This window comes from Adiantum capillus-veneris, chromosome 3 (genome assembly GCF_014529385.1).
Source record: "Adiantum capillus-veneris isolate H3 chromosome 3, ASM1452938v2, whole genome shotgun sequence".
NCBI classification, from domain to species: domain Eukaryota; kingdom Viridiplantae; phylum Streptophyta; class Polypodiopsida; order Polypodiales; family Pteridaceae; genus Adiantum; species Adiantum capillus-veneris.
The window spans coordinates 23,891,877-23,912,014 of NC_140933.1; the positions used below are offsets into that span (position 1 = coordinate 23,891,877).

The 20,138-nt window shown below is 45.1% G+C and overlaps 1 protein-coding gene across 9 annotated transcripts in view; it reads left to right on the top strand.

Annotated features, from left to right (window-relative positions):
- The window catches only part of LOC147460612 (uncharacterized), a 64,985-nt gene that overhangs the window by 43,008 nt on the left and 1,839 nt on the right, over positions 1-20,138 (top strand). For 4 of the 9 annotated variants that reach the window (XM_086508144.1, XM_086508139.1, XM_086508128.1 and 1 more), the window contains 2 exons: positions 19,232-19,356; positions 19,906-20,037. In XM_086508144.1, coding sequence (XP_086364270.1) covers positions 19,324-19,356; positions 19,906-20,037 — 165 coding nt within the window. In that variant the 5' untranslated portion in view covers positions 19,232-19,323. Of the gene's footprint in view, positions 1-7,191; positions 7,490-7,534; positions 8,029-8,604; positions 8,668-18,914; positions 18,950-19,231; positions 19,357-19,905; positions 20,038-20,138 lie in introns of those variants that run through there. The other 5 variants (XM_086508170.1, XM_086508134.1, XM_086508175.1 and 2 more) reach the window with 5 other exon arrangements.

Genomic DNA, 20,138 nt, shown 5'->3' on the forward strand with positions numbered 1-20,138 from the left:
AGGGCGGTAGGCGTTGGCTTTCACCCGAAATTCTTTACTTTAAACACACACACAGAGCACTTTGCAAAGAGAACCTGCGACGGGAGTTAACACTTGAATACACACACGGCTCGGAAGCTAGAATGCTCCGAGCAGACGCCGACAACCTGTAGGTCCCAAAATTGGCGCCCCTTTCGGTATTTCTTTATTCTTTAGGAGGGTAAATTACAAGGTAAGGTCCTGGGAATCCTTCACGTGTATCCACCTAGATACCATTTGATTTGGCCAAATTTCTGCAGCATAACAGCCCCAAAACTTGCGCGAAACCAATTCCCCTGCTGGAACTCGCTTGCACTGTCGTATACCCTCTGATTCCTGTCCAAAAACAGTAAATTCAGCACGCTGTATTTACTGGTTTTTGCCCTGTTTTCAGCCCCAAACAGTCCCCTAATTGTCCTTTGCCAGTGGGGCACGATTCCCAATGATCCTGGCGTCCGTATGGCTGAAAAACAGTCAAATTACAGCGCATACACAGCGCTGATTTTGCACCTGTACGGTGAGGTTATGACCCTCACCAGTGCCTGCTTTGGAGCAACAGTTAGCTACCCCTGTTCCTGCTCAAGGAGGCTCTTGCCTCAGCACAAAAGCATGAACCCACACAACTATACATCAGTCAAATGAGTAGCCCTCTTGTGGGACATCACATAACTGCACGAAGGGGAGAAAGAGAGCAGTATGTAGCGTGCGGGGCATCACTCCCGTCACCATACTGTGCATAGAGGGCAAGGTAAGCATTCCATAGCTTCTGTACCTGTTACAATCCGCCTGTGGCTGAAAATGGCGCCCCCTTTGATGATATGCAGCTCGTTTTTGCCTCCCAGAGTGGCAGAATCGCTCACAAGCTTACACGTCGCCCAGTTTCCGAGTTTGGGCTTTCCCTGCTAAAAATATCTCAACTGGTGCGTCAGTTGACTTCGCGGCAGAGTTGTAAAGTGTTCCCCTAGTCATACCGAAGGTAATGACGCGAACACATTTCGTGGCCCAAAATAGCAGTTCCCTAAATTTTAGGAGATGCTTCCGTTGGGCTCCCACTGGTCTTCTGACCATCTATCCTCATTGGGACCGCATCCAAAAATGCAATGTGGCCTAACTGTCGGATACTTTTTGTTGGAAGTCCCACCTTGACTTTACGCCTTAATTGAGTTCACTTCCTAGTATCCACCAACTTGCTAAGTGCGACGGGGGGACCTATATGATCTTGCTCTGAGCCTAGACATCCTATTACCATACGAATTCCAGTGCCGACCACTTCCCGTCTGCGGGTGAATCTTCCGTTCACATTGGCCATACAATGTCCGACCGTTTGCTACTTCAAGAAGAGGGTCTTAAACAAATAAAATAAACCCCATTGGAAAGAAACCAACAACCAAGGTTAGCAGTTGCCACATCTCTGTGACATGGTTAATAACTGCCACGTCCTCGTGACACCCCCCTTCCCCTTTCTCTTCACAAGCTAATCCTCAAGGCTCAAGCTCTCTCCCTCTCACTCTCAAGATCTCTCCCTCTCAAGACTCACTCTCTCAAGGCTCAAGGCTTCAAGCCTTCAAGCTCTCTTCCTGTCTCTCCCACTCTCTCAAATCTCTCCCTCTCCCTCTCTCTCTCTCTCTCTCTCTCTTCATCTAGTCATAGCAAGGTTGAATGGTCTTCAAAACGAGTTTTTTGTGAGTACTAGAGTCAAAGCACTCTAATACTCCTTGTATTTAAACACAAGGAGCTAAAAAATGCACTATTTGGGTGTTTTTTATACCTCCCGTTCTCGCGACGTTCCCGTTCCGGACCCCTAGCTGTTCCCCCGTTCCGCGGGGATCCCGTTGCCGTTCCCGTTCCGCGTTCCGGGTAACTATGGAGCCTCATGAAAGAGCAGCCATGCCTGACGTGAGTCCTGACTCAAGAATAGCTGGTATAGATCCTGCTCTAGGCGAGCCAAAAATGCCCTCTTCTTCCGCCGCACTAGGCGTGGGAAGTCAATCTGTGACTGTCTGTGAGTGATGTCCCCCAAAAGCACCTCCCTCTGAAGTCTAGCTGTAGTCTCTCGTTCCTCATCATACCAACTATTCCGGGGCATGCTCCCTGAACGGCGTCTCTGCTTAGGCTGGGTTTGTGGGTATGCCTCTGCTGCTGCATCATGTAGTGTCTGTGTCAGTATAGTAATAAGCTCCTCCTGAGGTCACCCCGGCTCCTCTGTGCACAGGCATCTGTAGATCCCATCTATGTATACAGAGTGCGTTTCCCGCGTGAAGGTGTAGCGAATAGGGGCTGCTGCCCGTGGCCTGTGTGCTACACTAAATTGAAAAGAGATGGTCAACGACACAAGAGCATGATCCACTGCCACACCAACAGGTCTGGGTCCAACCGTGAGATCCTGGATACTAGAGATGAAGCTCGGCTGTGCCATGACATAATCCAGTGTGTTGGCTCCATGTCTGTGTGGAAAGCATGTAAAACCCCCCGTAGTGGGAAATCTCCGTAGGCCATTCAAGATGGCCGATCCATGTGCAGTCCCCATGTCTATCAAGTGTCGTCCATACTCAGTGTGTTCCCCATCTTGTGATAGCTTGGATAGGCCCGTCTCTGCAACATCAAGCTCTCTCAGCATCTCCTCTGAAGTATCATAAAATACTGTTTGATGATAGGCAGTCCTAGCATTGAAATCCCCTAGAATGATGATGTCACCATCTCTAGAGAACTCCCATATGTCATCATCCAAAATAGAAAGGGGGATTGTCCTCTTTGTGGTGCATAAACTGACGTACTCGGGGGAAAGTAGCAAATAGCAATGTAAAGATATCTGCGTGTCTCTGCTCTCAATCTCACCCACATGTACCTAGCTTGCTCATCCCTGCGGGCTATATGTATCAATGGTTGCAACTCCTCCCTGAATAACACTGCCACTCCTCCTGAGCCCGGCCCTCTGTGCTCTGATCGTGTCTCCTGTCTACATGCTGTCTGTCATGTGACACATCCAACCCTATGTGTCCGTGGACAAGCTACAAGATAACAAGGGTTCCGTTAGTCCAGTCAGTCTAGATTAGAAGTGATCTGGCACTTTTGTGAGTCTATTCGTAGACCGTGCATGCCCAGTCACTTAGTATAGATGCATATCTTCTGGTTGCACACAACATGATCATAAGCATTCCCATCAGAATCCATCAGATTCCATCAGGGGAATTTTCCAGTGCATTTAGCCTATTTTACCTATTTTTGGCATTTTTCACTTATTAATTTAAGTGATTTTTGTTGGAAAGTAGGTAGGGCAAATTGGGTAAGATAATATATAAGCAAACCAAGCTTAGCACTAAATGGCAGATGAGCAAGGAGAACAGCAGGCCATCGGCGACAGGTTCCCTCTCTCTCAGCAAGACTCCCCAATTTCCCTTGGGCGATTTCCTCATGCAGGTACCCCTAGCGTTTTTCCTCACCATCGCCAGCAATCTTTTCCCCTTGGTGTTTTTCAGCAAACCCAAGATCGCCATAGCATCCTGCACCTAGCGTTTCCAAAGCCATCATCGCCCTCTGTGTCTTGTCGTTTTCAGCACCAAACCGCAGCAGAAGGGCAGCGTTTTCAGCACCAAAACGCAGCAGAATTCAGCGTTTTCCATCAGCCCAAATCAGCGTTTTTTCAGCAGCATAAATCAGCCCCGAATTCAGCGTTTTGAATCGCAGCAGATTTCAACCTTGAGCGTTTTTGGACAGCAGATAAAGACCTTCAGTTTTCAGCCCTAGTGTTGGCCTCGTCATCCCCGTCGTCGTCGTCGACATAGTCTAGACTTGCATCGGTTTCATTTTCAGCCTTGAGCGTTTTTGGACAGCAGATAAAGACCTTCAGTTTTCAGCCCTAGTGTCGGCCTCGTCATCCCCGTCGTCGTCGTCGACATAGTCTAGACTTGCATCAGTTTCATGCATCATCATTGTGCAATCAATCGTAGACCACTCTCGCCAACGAGAGTGGCGGCTTCGGAGGAGGGTTTTACAACAGTCTCTGGTGTCGTATTCTCTTCTCTCTCTATCTCTCAGTCTCATACACTTGCACGCACAATATCCACTCACTTTGTTCGTGATCATAGCACTCTCTCATTAAGAACGGAAGGCTCTCCCTTCCATAAGAACAAAAAAGGAACCTTGAGCACATTATGGAGCACTCATCTTGAGAAAGAATAACATTCATTCCGCTGCACCTTACATTGGTATCAGAGCTTTGGCAGTGTTCTGTGTCACTCAAGGAAAGAACCACAAGAATCACAAGAATTTTTTTGCTTGTTGTGGTCGCACGAAACCAAGTTCGCTTGGGCGTGTCGATTCCTAATCGTGTTTTTGAAGAGTGACAGGAATCCCAGGAAAGAAGGGCTTGTCCAGCCTCCCCTTGTGCCTCTTTTCACTCATTGAGAGCGGACCGTGCACTTAGCGGCCGGCCAATCGACGTGAGGTGGGAAAAAGCAACCTTGGTGTGAGCGCAAGGCCGCCAAGGGGTGCGCCCGCGGAAAAGAGAAGAACTCGGGTGAAGAGAAGATCCTTCTCAAACACGGTTTGCAAGCGAAAGAAAACCTCAAGAACCCCAAGAACCCAAGACCCTCAAGAACCCAAGTTCCTCGTGAACTTAAGAACCAAAGATCATAGTGCATGGTCCTCACCCGAAGCGGAATGGATACTTCGTATACAGGTGATGAGCATGGGAGTGGCGAAGAAGAGCTTTCCCCACCAGGAGACTTTCCCGACCCTCCCCCTTCTCCATTTACGCCATGAGTTGTACCAAATTCTATGGAGGTGATGGTCAAGTCGATGATGGAGATGATGGCACAAGGACCGCGAGCGCGAAGAACGAAAGGAAGCCAAGGACCGCGAGCGCGAAGAACGAAACGAAAAAACGACAATACAACAAGAAGCGACTCATTGCCTTGGAACGGGAGTGCGAAGAACGCAACGAAAGAATTGCCATACAACAAGAAGCGACTCGCATTGCCTGGGAACGTGAGCGCGAGGAACGAAAAGAAAGGAAAGCACAAAGACAAGCGGAATCTGAAGCAAGACGAGCGGCCTTGGAGGCCGAGTGTGAGCCTCAAAGAGAACTCTGCACTCAAGAATTGGTTCGACAAGTACTTGCCTCGAAGTCCGACCCAGCCAAAGATCGTGGAAGTTCCTCAAGTGGCGCAAGCCACGATGCGGATTTCAACAACCCAGTCACAGAGAAGTTGACTTTCAGTAAGTATGATGGTAAGATGGATGATACGGTTATTCATTCTTGGTTGCATTAATTTAATGCTTATTTTGCGACAACTAAGAAGACAAGAAATAACAAAGTTTTGACAGCAGCCATGTACCTTGCAGGTGATGCCATCAATTGGTACCACGCATGGCAAGAGGCATAGCTAGCCGCGCACCTAGAGGAAGCCGACGAATTCACGCCCCTTTCCTTTAGTTAGGCTGATTTCCAAGACAAGCTCAAGGCGCGGTTTATGCCTCCTCAGTACCTTGCACGATTGAAGGAAGATTGGCGCAATCTCAAGCAACATGGTATGCCAGCCATGTCTTTTTCTAATCGTGTTTTGCAGCTCGACACTCAATTACGCAAATCGGATGATGAGCGCAAAGAGGCTTTCCTCTTTGGGTTAGACGAATACATCAAGTTTGATGTAGAAGTCTTTGACCATGCGGATCTCAACAAGGCGGTAGCGATTGCTCTCTCCCAAGAGATGAAGCACAACAAGGGAAAGCTTAAGGAGAACAAGACTTCTTAAGGAACCTCTCAGAATTCTCAGACCACGCAAAATGGTAAGAACAATAAGAATGGTAATTCTTCTAGCCCTTCTTCCTCTAATTCCTCGGAAAAGAACTCTAACAATGAATCTAAGGGTAAAGCTAAAGCACCTGCAAAACCTAAGCTAACCCCATATGAAAAAGTTGCACAAGGAATTGTAGGAGGATACATCACGGCTGAAGAACAAGTGACTTATGCTAAGGAAGATAGATGTTTTCAATGTCACGTCAAGGGTCACATTAAGAAGGCTTGTCCTAAGACAGCCCCACGTAAAGAACAAAAGGCACCCATAGCAACCACAAGCACCTATAACGCACCGCGCTGAATCTTCTCATGACTCTGACACACACATTGATGAGTCTCTCATGAAGTGTTATGGTTATGTAAAGTATTATGGCCCTTGATCTCCGGAAGCATGACAGAAACTCAATACGCTGAACTTTGTGTTGATGTATGCTCATGTGTGTGTATGCGTGTTGTGCTAGGGAGCATATGTTAGTTCCTAGTTCTACATCCACTATTGGGCACTGACGACGTTTGTGGGGATGTCGTGGTATTTAGTCAATACTATGCATGATGGAGCTGATGGTTATATTGTCTTGTGGGTGACTACCATGGGTCTATACCTTGCACTTTTCTTCAAGGGTGAATTTGGGCTTATCGTGGATCCATCTAGGTATATTTTTTAGTCGTATAGCCGACATGCAAACTTCACATTGTGAAGTTTTCGTCGGAGTTACGACCTCATTTTTGTGCTAATTTTTTCGATTTAATGCTTCTTTTAGTGTTAGGCTTTGTATTGGGAAGCATATGTTAGTACCTAGTTCTACACCCACTATTGGGCACTGACGACGTTAGTGGGGATGTCGTGGTATTTAGTCAATACTATGCATGATGGAGCTGATGGTTATATTGTTTTGTGGGTGACTACCATGGGTCTATACCTTGCACTTTCCTTCAAGGGTGAATCTGGGCTTATCCTGGATCCATCTAGGTATATATGTTGTGGTCATGTAAAGGGTCAGCGTTTTATCATATTGTTTGATCCAGACAGTATGCATGATGTGATTAGTGCCTCTCTTGTTGAGAGAGCCCGCCTAGAGGTTAGTCAGAAATCTCCTCTCGAGGTTTCTGGCTTCGCTCCTGGTATGGAGTCTCTCATTACGAAAGAGTGCCTTGATGTGATGTTTAATGTTCAACAAGCTTCTTTCAGTAGAAAATTTCTTGTGTCTCCTCTCTTAGGATGTGATATGATTTTGGGCATAAGATGGTTTCGTGAACTAAACCCTCTCATTGATTGGGAGGCTAACACTCTCACTTTACATGCCAAAACTGACTCCCCCCTCATCATTCGTGCTGAGGAGGGCTTACATTCTTTCCCTCTCATCTCTCATGTGCAGGTAAAGCGTGAATTACGACGAGGAGCACAAGCGGCATTCATCTATGTTGCTCCAGTTTCCCAGAACATTCAAGCTCCAGCTAAGTATTCAGATTTGTTTACCGAGTTTAAACATCTCTTTTTGCAGGATGATCTTCCACCTCGTCTCCCACCCGAGCAGTCGGAGGACCATCACATCGAGCTTATGGAGGGGGCACAGCCTATCAGTAAGGCTCCCTATCGTTTGAACAAGACACATGAGGAAGAGTTAAGAGTGACAACTCATGGAGTTGGTGGCTAGAGGATTCATACGCCATAGTGTAAGTCCTTTTGTTGCCTCTATTTTGTTTGTTCGCAAGAAGGATGGTTCGTCTCGTTTGTGTGTTGATTACAGGGCATTAAACAAGATGACCGTCAAGAACAAGTTTCCGATGCCTCGCATTGAGTATATATCCTAGATAGGCTCAATGTGGCAAAGGTTTTCAGCAAGGTCGATCTCAAGAGTGGATACCATTAGGTACGGGTATTCAAAGGCGACATTTTCAAGACCGCTTTTCGCATCGAGTGAGGGCAATGCCTTTTGGATTGACAGGTGCCGTGGGTACATTTAATCGTCTCATGGTAGGTCGTTTCGGCGATATGGTCCGCGTATGTGTGTGCATCTTTTTGGAGATATTCTCTTTTTTCTGCATCGTGGAAACAACATGAAAGAGATGTCGAAAGGATACTAACCCGTTTGGATGAGTGTCAGTTGTACATTGCAGCTAAGAAGTCTGAATTTTTTCTTACTGAAGTCACTTATCTGGGTTATATCATTTTGGCAAAAGGCGTCAAGCTAGATCCCGCGAAGGTGGAACAGGTTCGTAATTGGGATTTGCTGTATATGATATGCGTTCTTTTCTTGGTTTATGTCAAGCATATAGTTCGCATATAGAGAATTTTGCACGCATTGCTGCACCTATGACCAATGTTTTGAAAGAGGCAAAGACTCGCCGTCAGCGCGTAGACTTGCGCGAAGCAACCATTGAGGCTTTTGCAGCTCTCAAGGTTGCGGTGACAGAAGCACCGTGTCTTATCCTTGACTCTTGGGATGATCTCTTCGAGGTATGGACGGATGCGAGCAATGTTGCCATAGGCGCTGTGCTTCAGCAGCATGGTCGTCCAGTAGCTTTCCTTAGCCGGAAGCTCAATAGTGCAGAAAAGAATTATTCAGTTTATGATAAAGAACTTTTGTTTGTCATTCACTCTCTTAAGCATTGGAAGCATTTTCTTTATGGTAGAGAGTTTACAGTTCGCACAAATCATCAAGCCCTCAAGTGGCTCCAGTCTATGTCTAGTGCACATTGGAGTGATCACCAAGCACGGTGGTCACAATTTTTTGAGCAATTTGGAGGTTTGATTGAGTATGTGCCTTGAAAAGCTAACCTTGTTGCAGATGCGTTGAGTCGCAAAGGACAGATTTTGGCCCTTGAATCAAGATCCACATTTTCTATCCAGGGTGAGTCTTTCGATAGCATGAAGAATCAGTATGCGGATTCCGAGTTTGGTAAACATTGGTTGCAAGCTCTTGCTTCCCAAGGGCCAAGCAACTATCTCATTCGTGATGGTTTGTTGTATTTTCGTCAACGTTTATGTGTGTTGCCCTCTCTCAGGCCAACCATATTGCATGATGCACATGATTCTCTCACGGGTGGGCACAGGGAAATGAACACTACTTTGGAAAAAATTGAAAGATTCTTTTATTGGCCTAAAATGCGAAAAGATGTGTTTCGTTATGTCACACACTGCACTATATGTCAAAAGATAAAAGCTCCTTGGGGTAAGCAGCAAGGCCTCTTGCTTCCGCTGCCTATTCTCGATGGACCTTTTCAAGATATTTCAATGGATTTTGTGACTAACCTACCACCAAGTTTGCATTCAAGGAACACTCAATGTTTACAATTGTTGATCGTTTCAGCAAGTTTTGTGTCACAAAGTGATGACGTGGCGGACAACAGAAACCCTAAAATTCCTACAAACCCTAATTTATGCCAAAAACCCTAAATCGCGGAGGCTTTTATATATATATATATATATATATATATAAAATGATGAGCGACGCGAATCTTGCTTTTTTACTCTACGCAAGAGAAAGAAAGAGAATGCTTTTTTTTTTAATAAAAAAAGAGAAGAGCTTGAGAGAAAAGCTTTTGAGCTCTTATGCTTTTAACTGTAAAGCTTTTGGGGCTCTGCTTTTGGGCATCCCTTGTACCTTTAAATACGTGGTGAGGGCTTCACTTCTCAGAGCATCTGGACGCAGAGTCTGAGAGTGAAACCCTAACCGTTCTCTTGTACTTTGATGATTTATTAATACAAAAAGAAATACCGAAAGGGGCGCTAGTCTTTGGGGCCAATATCTCTAGGCACGAAACTTTGCCGGGCCAATGCAAATCTATTGTGATCTGTGAATTGTTTTGAAGTGGTTATTTGGTGCTATCGTGATTGATTCTTGACTTGGAGTGTCCAAGTCTGTTACAGTGGTATCAGAGCACGGCCGATTTCTCTTCTACGGGAAATTTGATCTCCAACTTTTTTTTCCGCGGCACCTATGGCTTCACGCAAGGATCAGTCGACTCCCTCTGCATCTGGAGATGCGGGCTGGGATCACAACGAAGATTCAGACAGAGAGTATGGCCCGCCTCGGCCTACTCAGGCGGAGCAAAGAGAGATGGAGCGTCGTCAATTAATCGGCGATGCAACGAAGATGATACTCAATTTTGCGAAGGATCCCAAATTTGCAAAATATATGAGCGAGACTTCTTCTCAGGAAGTGCATGAGCAGTGGCAGAAAACCACTACACCACCCCCGAAATGTGCTTTCAAGAAACCTTCTGATCCCAAACAATATTCAGAGAAGGAACTAGAAGAGGTGGTTGATGCACGGATTGCTCAGCTTTTTTGGTGCACAGAAGAAAGCCAAAAAGCATGGCAAAAAGCAAAAGAAAAGCACTGACTTTCCAGGTTATTTGGGTCATCAGTCGACATTTGACAAGGCAAAGAAACAAAAGAAGCGTGTTCGATTTGAAGGAGTACCCAGTTCTTCTTCTTCTGACAGTTCTTCTAGCTCCTCGGATTCGAGCGAAGAAGACAGAAAAGGTAAAAGGCGAAGCAAGAAGCAACGCTTCGGAAAGGGCAAGAGAAAGGCAAAGAAGTCTAAATCTCGCCTAGAGACTGACAGTTCTACTGAGGACTCGTCTACAGACAACTCAGATTCTGATGGAAACTTTTATGCGAACAAGAAGAATTTTTATAAAGCCAACCAGTGTGACTTTCTGGAAGATAAAAGCAAGAAAGTCCGAGAGTTTAAAGAAGGTGGACAGTCAATTAAATTTGACACTTTCTCAGGATACTCAGATGCTTTGAAGGCTTTGTCTTTTATACAATAATTTGACATTGCTTTCGCGGGAGGACGCTACTTAGAGCACTCCAAGATTTGGAGAGGTGCCTCTTGCTTTAAGGGGAATGCTCGCACTTGGTGGTCCACTCTTCTCTTAAACAAGACTGTGCTAGTTAAATGACTGAAATTTAAGAAGCTTTTTATTTCTTCTTGGTTGACGCAAGAGTATGAACGAGATATACTAGCTGCTTGGAACCATCTTCGGATGACCAAGAAAGATACAATCAATGCTTATTGTGAAAGATTCTGGAGCTCTTTTCTACCCGCCTCTTCATTCAAGAAGATCTCGTTCAGAGAACAGATTGAGCGGTTCACCTTAGGTCTAGCTACAGAGATCCGAGATCACTGCTTGGAGCAGAAGTCAACTTATATTCATGAGTTGATGAGTCATGCGAAGCGGGGCATTGCCATTCATTCTGGCAGTCTGACCTACCCCACAGATGAGAACATGACACAACGAGCCAAACAGACTTCTGGGAATGAAAGTAGAAAGAAAAAGAGCAAACCAGAGAAAAAGGATGCAAGACCCAAGCTTACTCCTGAGGAGAGAGCTCGCTTCATCAGAGAGGGAAAGTGCTTTGGATGCGGGGAACATGGACATATCTCTGCGAAGTGCCCTAAACAGGCACGGAAAGAACAGAATGATAAGAACGACGACAGGCCTGAGAGTTCGAGAGCAGCTGAGGAACGTGGCAGAAAAGGCAGATAAAAAGCAGAACTGGTAACACATGGCGTGGGACCTGAACCGAATTCAATGAATGAAAGTACAAAATTTGCCGCTTTTGGGGCAAAGTGAAGGATCAGGAAGTTCTTTTGAAGGAGGCAAGGCCAACTTCTTTTCACTTGGAATTGGCGGCTCGATTTGGAATTACTCCCGACAGACTGACGCCATAGGCGGAGGTAGTTCGACTGGCACCCAGATGGGATGTTGCCATTACACCGAGCATTGGCAAACTTCGTTTGCAATGATAGGGGTGTTCAGGGCATGCGAGTGACGTTCTACTCGGAATCCCTTGGTACCACTAGAACTACGCCGTGGTTGACTACCGGGCCGAGAAAGCGACTTTGATGAATGAAGGGCTCAGAGATTGTACTTGATGAACTTCAGTTTCTTTACTCATTCTTTTGGGAGAGAACTGAACGATGGATAAAGGTTGAATATGTTTTGACCTGAACAAAAGAACGCCAAGATTTTCTCCACACTCATGCGGATTGCTTTTTAGAGGGCCTGAAGATCATACCATTGATCTGATACATGGAAGCACACCACCGAACCGGCCACCTTACTGTGTGAGCTGAGCACAGATTGAAAAGATTATGAACCAAGTGAAAGACCTCTTGGAAAAGGGTCTTGTCCAGCCTAGTACTTCACCGTACTGCTCTCCACTGTTGTTGGATTTGAAGAAAGACGGATCTTGGAGAACGTGCATCGATTGAAAAGATTATAAACCAAGTGAAAGACCTCTTGGAAAAGGGTCTTGTCCAGCCTAGTACGTCACCGTACTGCTCTCCACTGTTGTTGGATTTGAAGAAAGACGGATCTTGGAGAATGTGCATCGATTATAGAGCTCTCAACAAAATCACCATCAAGAACAGATTTCCGATTCCTAGGATCGATGATATACTCGACAGGTTATAGAGATCCTCGTGCTTTAGCAGGATTGATCTGAAGAGTGGATATCATCAGATCCGAATCGCATCGGAAGACGTCTACAAGACAGCTTTTCGGACGACTTTTGGGTTATTTGAGTTTTTGGTGATGCCTTTTGGTTTAACCAATTGTTCTACGACATTTAACCGGATGATGGACATGATTTTTCGAGAGCACAGGCTATTTGTTGGCACTTTCTTTGATGATATCATTGTTTTCTCTAAGAGTGAGGCAGAACACAGAGATCATCTGCTTCAGAGATACACTTTTTGGGACACTTTGTCTCAGCAGCAGGAGTGCAAGTGGATTCGCCCAAGATAGAGACTATACGTGATTGGCCTGATTTAAAGAATGTCCATGAAGTTGGAAGCTTCTTGGGACTGCGTTCGTACTACAGACGGTTCATACGAAAGTTTGCAGAGGTTGCTTCCCCTTTGCATATCTTGATACAGAAAGGAGTCCTTTTCTCGTGGGGATCCACAGAGGTGACTGCCTTTCAGACATTGAAAGAGAAATTGACTACGGGACCAGTTTTGACTTTGCCGGACTTGTAGAAGTCATTTGAAGTATATTGTGATGCTTGTGGTCGTAGTCTGGGTGCGGTCTTGATGCAAGAAGGCCATGTCATTGCTTACGAGAGCCGATTGTTCTGTAGGCCGGAGATGACAGCACAGATATATGAGAAAGAGCTTTTGGCGGTTATCCATGCTCTTACTCAGTGGCGGCATTACCTACTCGGAGCGGATGTTACTGCCTTTATAGACCATCAGAGTTTGCGCTACTTCTTGCCACAGAAGCAGCTTTCAGAAAAGTAGATGCGGTGGACGAACATCTTGTCACAGTTTCACTTCCAGATTGTTCATGAGCAGGGACAAAAGAATGTAGTGGCAGATGCTTTGTCTCGGAAGCCGTTGGATCTGGCTATTTTCGCGATACATCATAGGAGCTTCGAGGATATGGTCGATCAGTATGCCACATATACAGATTTTGCAGATATTTTCACACGGATACGGGATGGGGAGACATTAGCTGGATACTCCCTTCGGGAAGGCTACTTGATGAAGAAAGACTATGTTGTGCGTTACACAACCGTTGAGGGCAAAGGTTATGATTGAATGCCACTGTCCACCTTTTACGGGTCACCGCGGCATTGCTACCACCATGAAGGGGGTAGAAAGATACTTCTCTTGGACCGAGACTCAAAAAGGATGTGGAAGAGTTTGTGCGCAGTATGCCAGAAGGTCAAGTTTGACAGGCATAAGGCACATGGATTGTTACAGCCTTTACCCTTACCCACCCGCCCCTGGGAAAGTATTGAAATGGATTTCATTTTTTTTGATCTCCCGAGAACACAATGATCACGATGATTTTCCGATTACATGGCATGTCTGAGACGTCTTTGACAGAGACCCCAGATTTATGAGTTTGTTTTGGAAGGCAATGTGGGAGAACATTGGCACGCGGTTGCAATTCTCGTCACCGTTCCACTTGCAGATTGACGGGCAATCTGAGATTGCCAATTCAATTATTTTAGATTTATTGAAGTCTTGTATCTCAAATTAGAAGACTCAATGGGAAAGGAACTTACCTTTGGTGGAATTTGCCTACAATAACACGATACACTCTTCGACGGGGAAGACGCCATGTGAGATTATTGAAAGTGCTGCGAAGGTTCCATCCTTCCTGAGCACGAAAGATTAGATATTTGAAGCGGATGAATATTCGCGAGATTTGGATACGGCTTTTGCCAAGGTTCGGGAGACTTTGCAGGAGTCTCAAGAACGATAGAAAAAGGCAGAGGATCGCCATCGTCGCGATTTGAAATTGAAGGAGGATGATTGGGTGCTCTTACGTTTTGAGAAGGCACGCCTAAGAAAGAAAAAGGAAAAGGAGAGCCTTTTTTTTTTTCAAAGATTAGTATGCGATACTACGGACCTTTGCAGATCACTGACAAGATAAATGATGTCTCCTTCCGATTGAAACTGCCAGATACTTGGAGGATTCACAATGCATTGCATGTGAGTCTCTTGAAACCTGTGAAGAGTGATGTGCCTGATGATGGGGAGCCTGATGAGCAACCCGAAGTGGAAGAAAACAAGGAGATCCTTGTTCCTGAACAGATTTTGGCACATAACGGTACGAAGAAAGGTAAAGTCCGAAGGCGGTTCTTGGTTAAGTTCAAGAACTTTCCTGCATTTGATGCGAAGTGGATGGAGGAGGAGGACCTAGCAGATACTCCTCAGATTGTGAAACTTTACCTTGATGTTTTGGTTTAGCATAGTCCACTCCAAACGAAACCCAGAATTCAGCTTGGCCGGAGATCTGGTGCAGTGGGATGCACAAGAGGGGAGTTACTCCGCTCCTTTGTCAACAGATGCCTTGATTTTGATACTAAAGTCACTGATGTCTCTTTGAGCTTCAGGGATACTGAGAGCTGACAGTATTCTGCTGGATGACTTTATGAAATGGAATTCTTGATAATGATACTGATTTGTTTCTTCACTTCTTTTGAGTGCAGGAACTGATAGACGAAATGACTGCAGCATTTTGGTCTACTTGATCTCGAATAGACATGGTTGCAATAGGGGTTAGTCAATCGGACATCGATGAGGTCCCGATTGGACCTAGATGTGATTGCTAGCTACATTACCGATAAATCATGGTCTAAGATCCGAATGAATGTTGAATGTCATTTGATGTCCTGTGATGTCTGGTGATGTCCTGTGATGTCGTGTGATGTGACTGTCGATTTTGTACATGTGCTAGATGTGTGTTCCTAGTACGTAGGTACTAACAGTCAGTGTCTGCTAAGACGGTTTATGGCTTTTGTCTGTTTTGTAGGCGTAATAATGGTCGATTACAATGCTTTCAAGAGGGGGGTATGTCACAAAGTGATGATGTGGCGGACAACAGAAACCATAATGTTTGCCAGAAACCCTAAAATTCCTGCAAACCCTAATCTATGCCAAAAATCCTAAATCGCGGAGGCTTTTTATATATATATATATATATATATATATATATATATATAATAATAATAATAATAATAATAATAATGAGCGACGTGAATCTTGCTTTTTACTCTACGTAAGAGAAAGAAAGAGAATGCTTTTTTTTAATAAAAAAAGAGAAGAGCTTGAGAGAGAAGAGCTTTTGAGCTCTTATGGTTTTAACTGGAAAGCTTTTGGGGCTCTACTTTTGGGCATCCCTTGTACCTTTAAATACGTGGTGAGGGCTTTTTTTCTCAGAGCAACTCCGTCGGGCCAGTGCAAATCTATTGTGATCTGTGAATTGTTTTGAAGTGGTTATTTGGTGCTGTCGTGATTGATTCTTGACTGGGAGTGTCCAAGTCTGTTACATTTTGCATGTTGATTCTTTGTAAAGCCACAGTTACTGCACAAGATGTAGCACGGTTGTTCATTAAGCATTGGTACCCTCTCTGTGGTTTGCCAAAATCAATTGTTTCAGATAGGGATGTTAAGTTCACGTCCAATTTTTAGCGTGCACTCTTTGAAAAATTTGGCAATAAGTTGATTTTTCGTTGGCTTTTCATCCACAGTCAGATGGTCAAACAGAAATGATGTCTTAAAGTTATATGTGCATGATCAAGAGTCTCAGTGGGAGCTCTATCTCCCATTGGTACATGCTATTTTGAATGACTCTTTTCTTATGCTATTGGTCAAACTCCATATGAGGCAGCTTTTGGCCGTCCGTTCGAGTCACTTTTGACTCGCTCGGTCAGTCAAATGCCTGATGCCAATGCTGAAAGTCAGTCATTGGATGAGATTTCTAAGAGTGTGAAGCTTCGGATAAGCAAGGCTCGGGAATCTTATTCACGGCAGACTAATAAGCATCGTCAGGATGTTTCGATCAAGGAAGGAGATTGGGTGTATTTAAGAATCATGAAGCAACGTCTTAAGCAAGTTGGAAAGAAGTGTCTAAAGTTGTTTTTTCGTATGTATGGTCCATTTCCAGTCATTAAAAGATAAATGAGGTTTCAATGAAATTGCAGTTGCCTAACTCATGGTCAATGCACAACGTTTTCCATGTTTCTTGGTTGAAAGTGTTTCAGGGAACACCTCCAAAGGACATTTCGAAAGAAGAAGAACCGGATATCATTGATGAAGCTGAAGTCATGGAGCCGGAGCAAGTGTTGTTGCATCGGTTTCGACATGGTTCGAAGAAGCAAGTGAGACAATACTTTTTGAAGTTCAAGGATCGAGGAACCCACGAAGCGGTGTGAGTTGACGAAGAGTTTTTCAAGGATTATCCAGAGTTGTTGGCAGACTACAAGGAAGCCATGCAGCTCGGTACCAGTACCTTACTATAAAAAGGAGGGGATGTCACGTGACACATCCAACCCTATGTGTCCGTGGACAAGATACAGCATAACAAGGGTTTCGTCAGTCCAGTCAGTCTAGATTAGAAGTGATCTGCCACTTGGTGACTTTTGTTGGAAAGTAGGTAGGGCAAATTGGGTAAGATAATATATAAGCAAACCAAGCTTAGCACTAAATGGCAGATGAGCAAGGAGAACAGCAGGCCATCGGCGACAGGTTCCCTCTCTCTCAGCAAGACTCCCCAATTTCCCTTGGGCGATTTCCTCATGCAGGCACCCCTAGCGTTTTTCCTCACCATCGCCAGCAATCTTTTCCCCTTGGTGTTTTTCAGCAAACCCAAGATCGCCATAGCATCCTGCACCTAGCGTTTCCAAAGCCATCATCGCCCTCTGTGTCTTGGCGTTTTCAACACCAAACTGCAACTGAAGGGCAGCGTTTTCAGCACCAAAACGCAGCAGAATTCAACGTTTTCCATCAGCCCAAATCAGCGTTTTTTCAGCAGCATAAATCAGCCCCGAATTCAGCGTTTTGAATCGCAGCAGATTTCAGCCTTGAGCGTTTTTGGACAGCAGATAAAGACCTTCAGTTTTCAGCCCTAGTGTCGGCCTCATCATCCCCATCGTCGTCGTCGACATAGTCTAGACTTGCATCAGTTTCATGCATCATCATTGTGCAATCAATCGTAGACCACTCTCGCCAACGAGAATGGGGCTTTCGGAGGAGGGTTTTACAACAGTCTCTGGTGTCGTTTTCTCTTCTCTCTCTATTTCTCAGTCTCATACACTTGCACACACAATATCCACTCACTTTGTTCGTGATCATAGCACGCTCTCATTAAGAACGGAAGGCTCTCCCTTCCATAAGAACAAAAAAGGAACCTTGAGCACATTATGGAGCACTTATCTTGAGAAAGAACAACATTCATTCCGCTGCACCTTACACTTTCTCTCATCTATATCCACTAATGTGAGGCATAGACTGCCCAGGGGCCTGATGACGATGTCTGTTCTCGTAAAACTATCCTCAAAAGCACCCACATCAAGGCTCATAGATCCATTACAATTCCAGGTGGCAACTTTGAGTGTGGTCCCATAGGTCTCGCACCGTCATGTGGAGAGCCGCTCTACGATCACCACCTGACCATCTTTGTAGAAGGCCGTCTTTCCCTTCTCCCTTGCCGCTTGAATCTCTGGCATTACCTCTCTTATATGCGCAAGCTGTGTGAGAGTGAGGTCATCTCCAAGGAATATGCTCGTTTTCTTTAGTGTAGGACGCCTCTTCAAGAAGTCCTTCTTTGCCTCCATGGATGGGAAACGGATGGTTAAAGCTCTCCCTTTTGAAGTCTCCCCATTGCCTTGCGTCTTCTTCCCTACCCTCCATGCCTTTGTATGAGTAGCCTCACTACCCATCATGCGAAGAAGTTGTTCGACTTCACCTTCCACATCATCTTGGTCTTTTAGACCGGTTACTCTTATATGCAAAGCTCTAGTTTTCCTTCGCTGCTCTTCTTCTAGAGTCATGTTGATGATTGTAGGAGTGGGGACAAATGTGGTTTCTTTCCCTTTCCCTTTTTTAGTGACTTCTATCCATTTCTCGGCCTCATCCGCCTTCTTCTGCGTCTTCGTGATCGCATCCATCCACGAAGACGTCTTTACCACCTTCTGTTGCTCCTCCTCTTTGATCATCTGTACTTGCTCCATGATGACCTTGATTTCCTCTTATCACCGAGGTTTGGAATTCCCCTTCCTCAAGTCCACTACTTGCTCTATCAGCAAGCTCTCGCTTGAGGGCTGAGACCTCTTCTCCAAGTGCTTGTGAATCCGCCTTAAGTGCTTGTAGCTCTGCGTGCAAATCCTCTTTCTCCTTCTTCCATTGCGCGCCTTCGTTGAGAAACATTTGAAGAAGGTTGGCCTTCTCTTTCCACCATCCCTCTGTATCTGCTTTCCATTCTTTCATCTCCCTTTCCATTTATGTTATCCGCTTGTTTGTAAGCACAAAGGTTGCCCTTCGTATGGGGCTTACACACTGGCGAAGCACTCATGGCCTCCATAAAAAACAAAACCAAAAACAAAAACACAGTCTGCACTTCTGCAAGAGAGGCCAACCCACTATATCCACACTACGCATACATCCATGTTTCGCATAATGCATACATATGTTTTTTTATGTTTTCCTCATATCAATCATACATTTTCTGATTTTCCTTTTCTACTAATTTCTGTCAGTGCTGCTCTGTAATTCCCTGCTCGTGAGAATTCTGAAAATTCTGCTGAAAATGTATTTTCTGTGTTTGCAGGTCTGAAAATGCTTAAACATTCTCACACTCTGAAATTTTTGAAAATTTTCTTTGCAGGTCTGAAATCTGCAGGTCCGAAAAATTTGTGACTGTGTGACTGTGCTCACTTAAATGTACCTGCGGGCTCTGGGGGGGGGGCGCGCTGTCACAGCAGGCGGGGGGGGGGGGGGGGGGGGGGGGGGGGGAGGAGCAAGGGTGGGGGTGGGACTGCAGGGCAGCGCGAGGGGCGAGGGGATGGGCGCACTGTCACAGAGGAGAGAGAGAGAGAGAGAGAGAGAGAGAGAGAGAGAGAGAGAGAGAGAGAGAGAGAAATGTTTTTTTTTTTTGTATCCTGAGTAGGTTGCCAAGGAGGAAGCATACGGGTCTGTAAAACATGATGAGTGCTACCCTTTTGGCCTTCTCCGTTGAACTATTTTTTAATAGAAGTGAACATGAAGACCCTTGGTTGGCCACCAAATTTTGTGGTAAGAAGTCAAGTGTTTTCTCTTGATAGGTCAATGATTGTATCTTTTAAGTTTCCCAGCTTAACTCTTGTATTAGTCACGCATGCTCATGGTTTGTGATTCCTCAAATGGGACAAAGTTTTTAGCTGGTAAAGAGAATATTTCCAGGATCGTTGTGTTAAATCTGGATTGCTGGCTTTTAACACAGAAAGTTCATTCACCAATGAAACCTGCAAATGGCTCGTCATAATCAGAGGGATAACAGGGAAGAGAGATTCAATATGCCAGTTCTTTTATAGATGTATGCTCATGCATGTGGGTGGGCAATTGTGTGTGAGGGAGCATATATGTTTCCTAAAATTCTGTGTACTAATGGGCACTTGTGAAAGACGAGAAATGCCATCTATACAATTGTATGATTAAGTTTCTCATAAGTCTGACAAAGTAAGCAAATTTTGCTTGATGATCTGCAATTTCATCCTTTACTTGTGCTTTTTGGTCAATCATGTGGCCTTTTCTCAAATACGTTGTGTGTACTATTGGCCTCATATGTTATGGCTTTCTTTACAGGCAAGATGTCCAGTAAGATTGTTCGAAGCTGCTGGAGGCAGCAATGCTTGGGCACCAAGTGGCACTGCTGGAGAGTTTCATATGAGACCCTTGGGTAATGCTGTCCTGCACTTCCAACTACGTGACCTCTTGGTAATTGCTCCTGTTCTGCTGTTCTGTGGATCTACATCTTTTGGGTGCAAAAAGCTCTGTTGTAGTGTTCATGATTGATACTGTAAATCTTGTGGTGACTC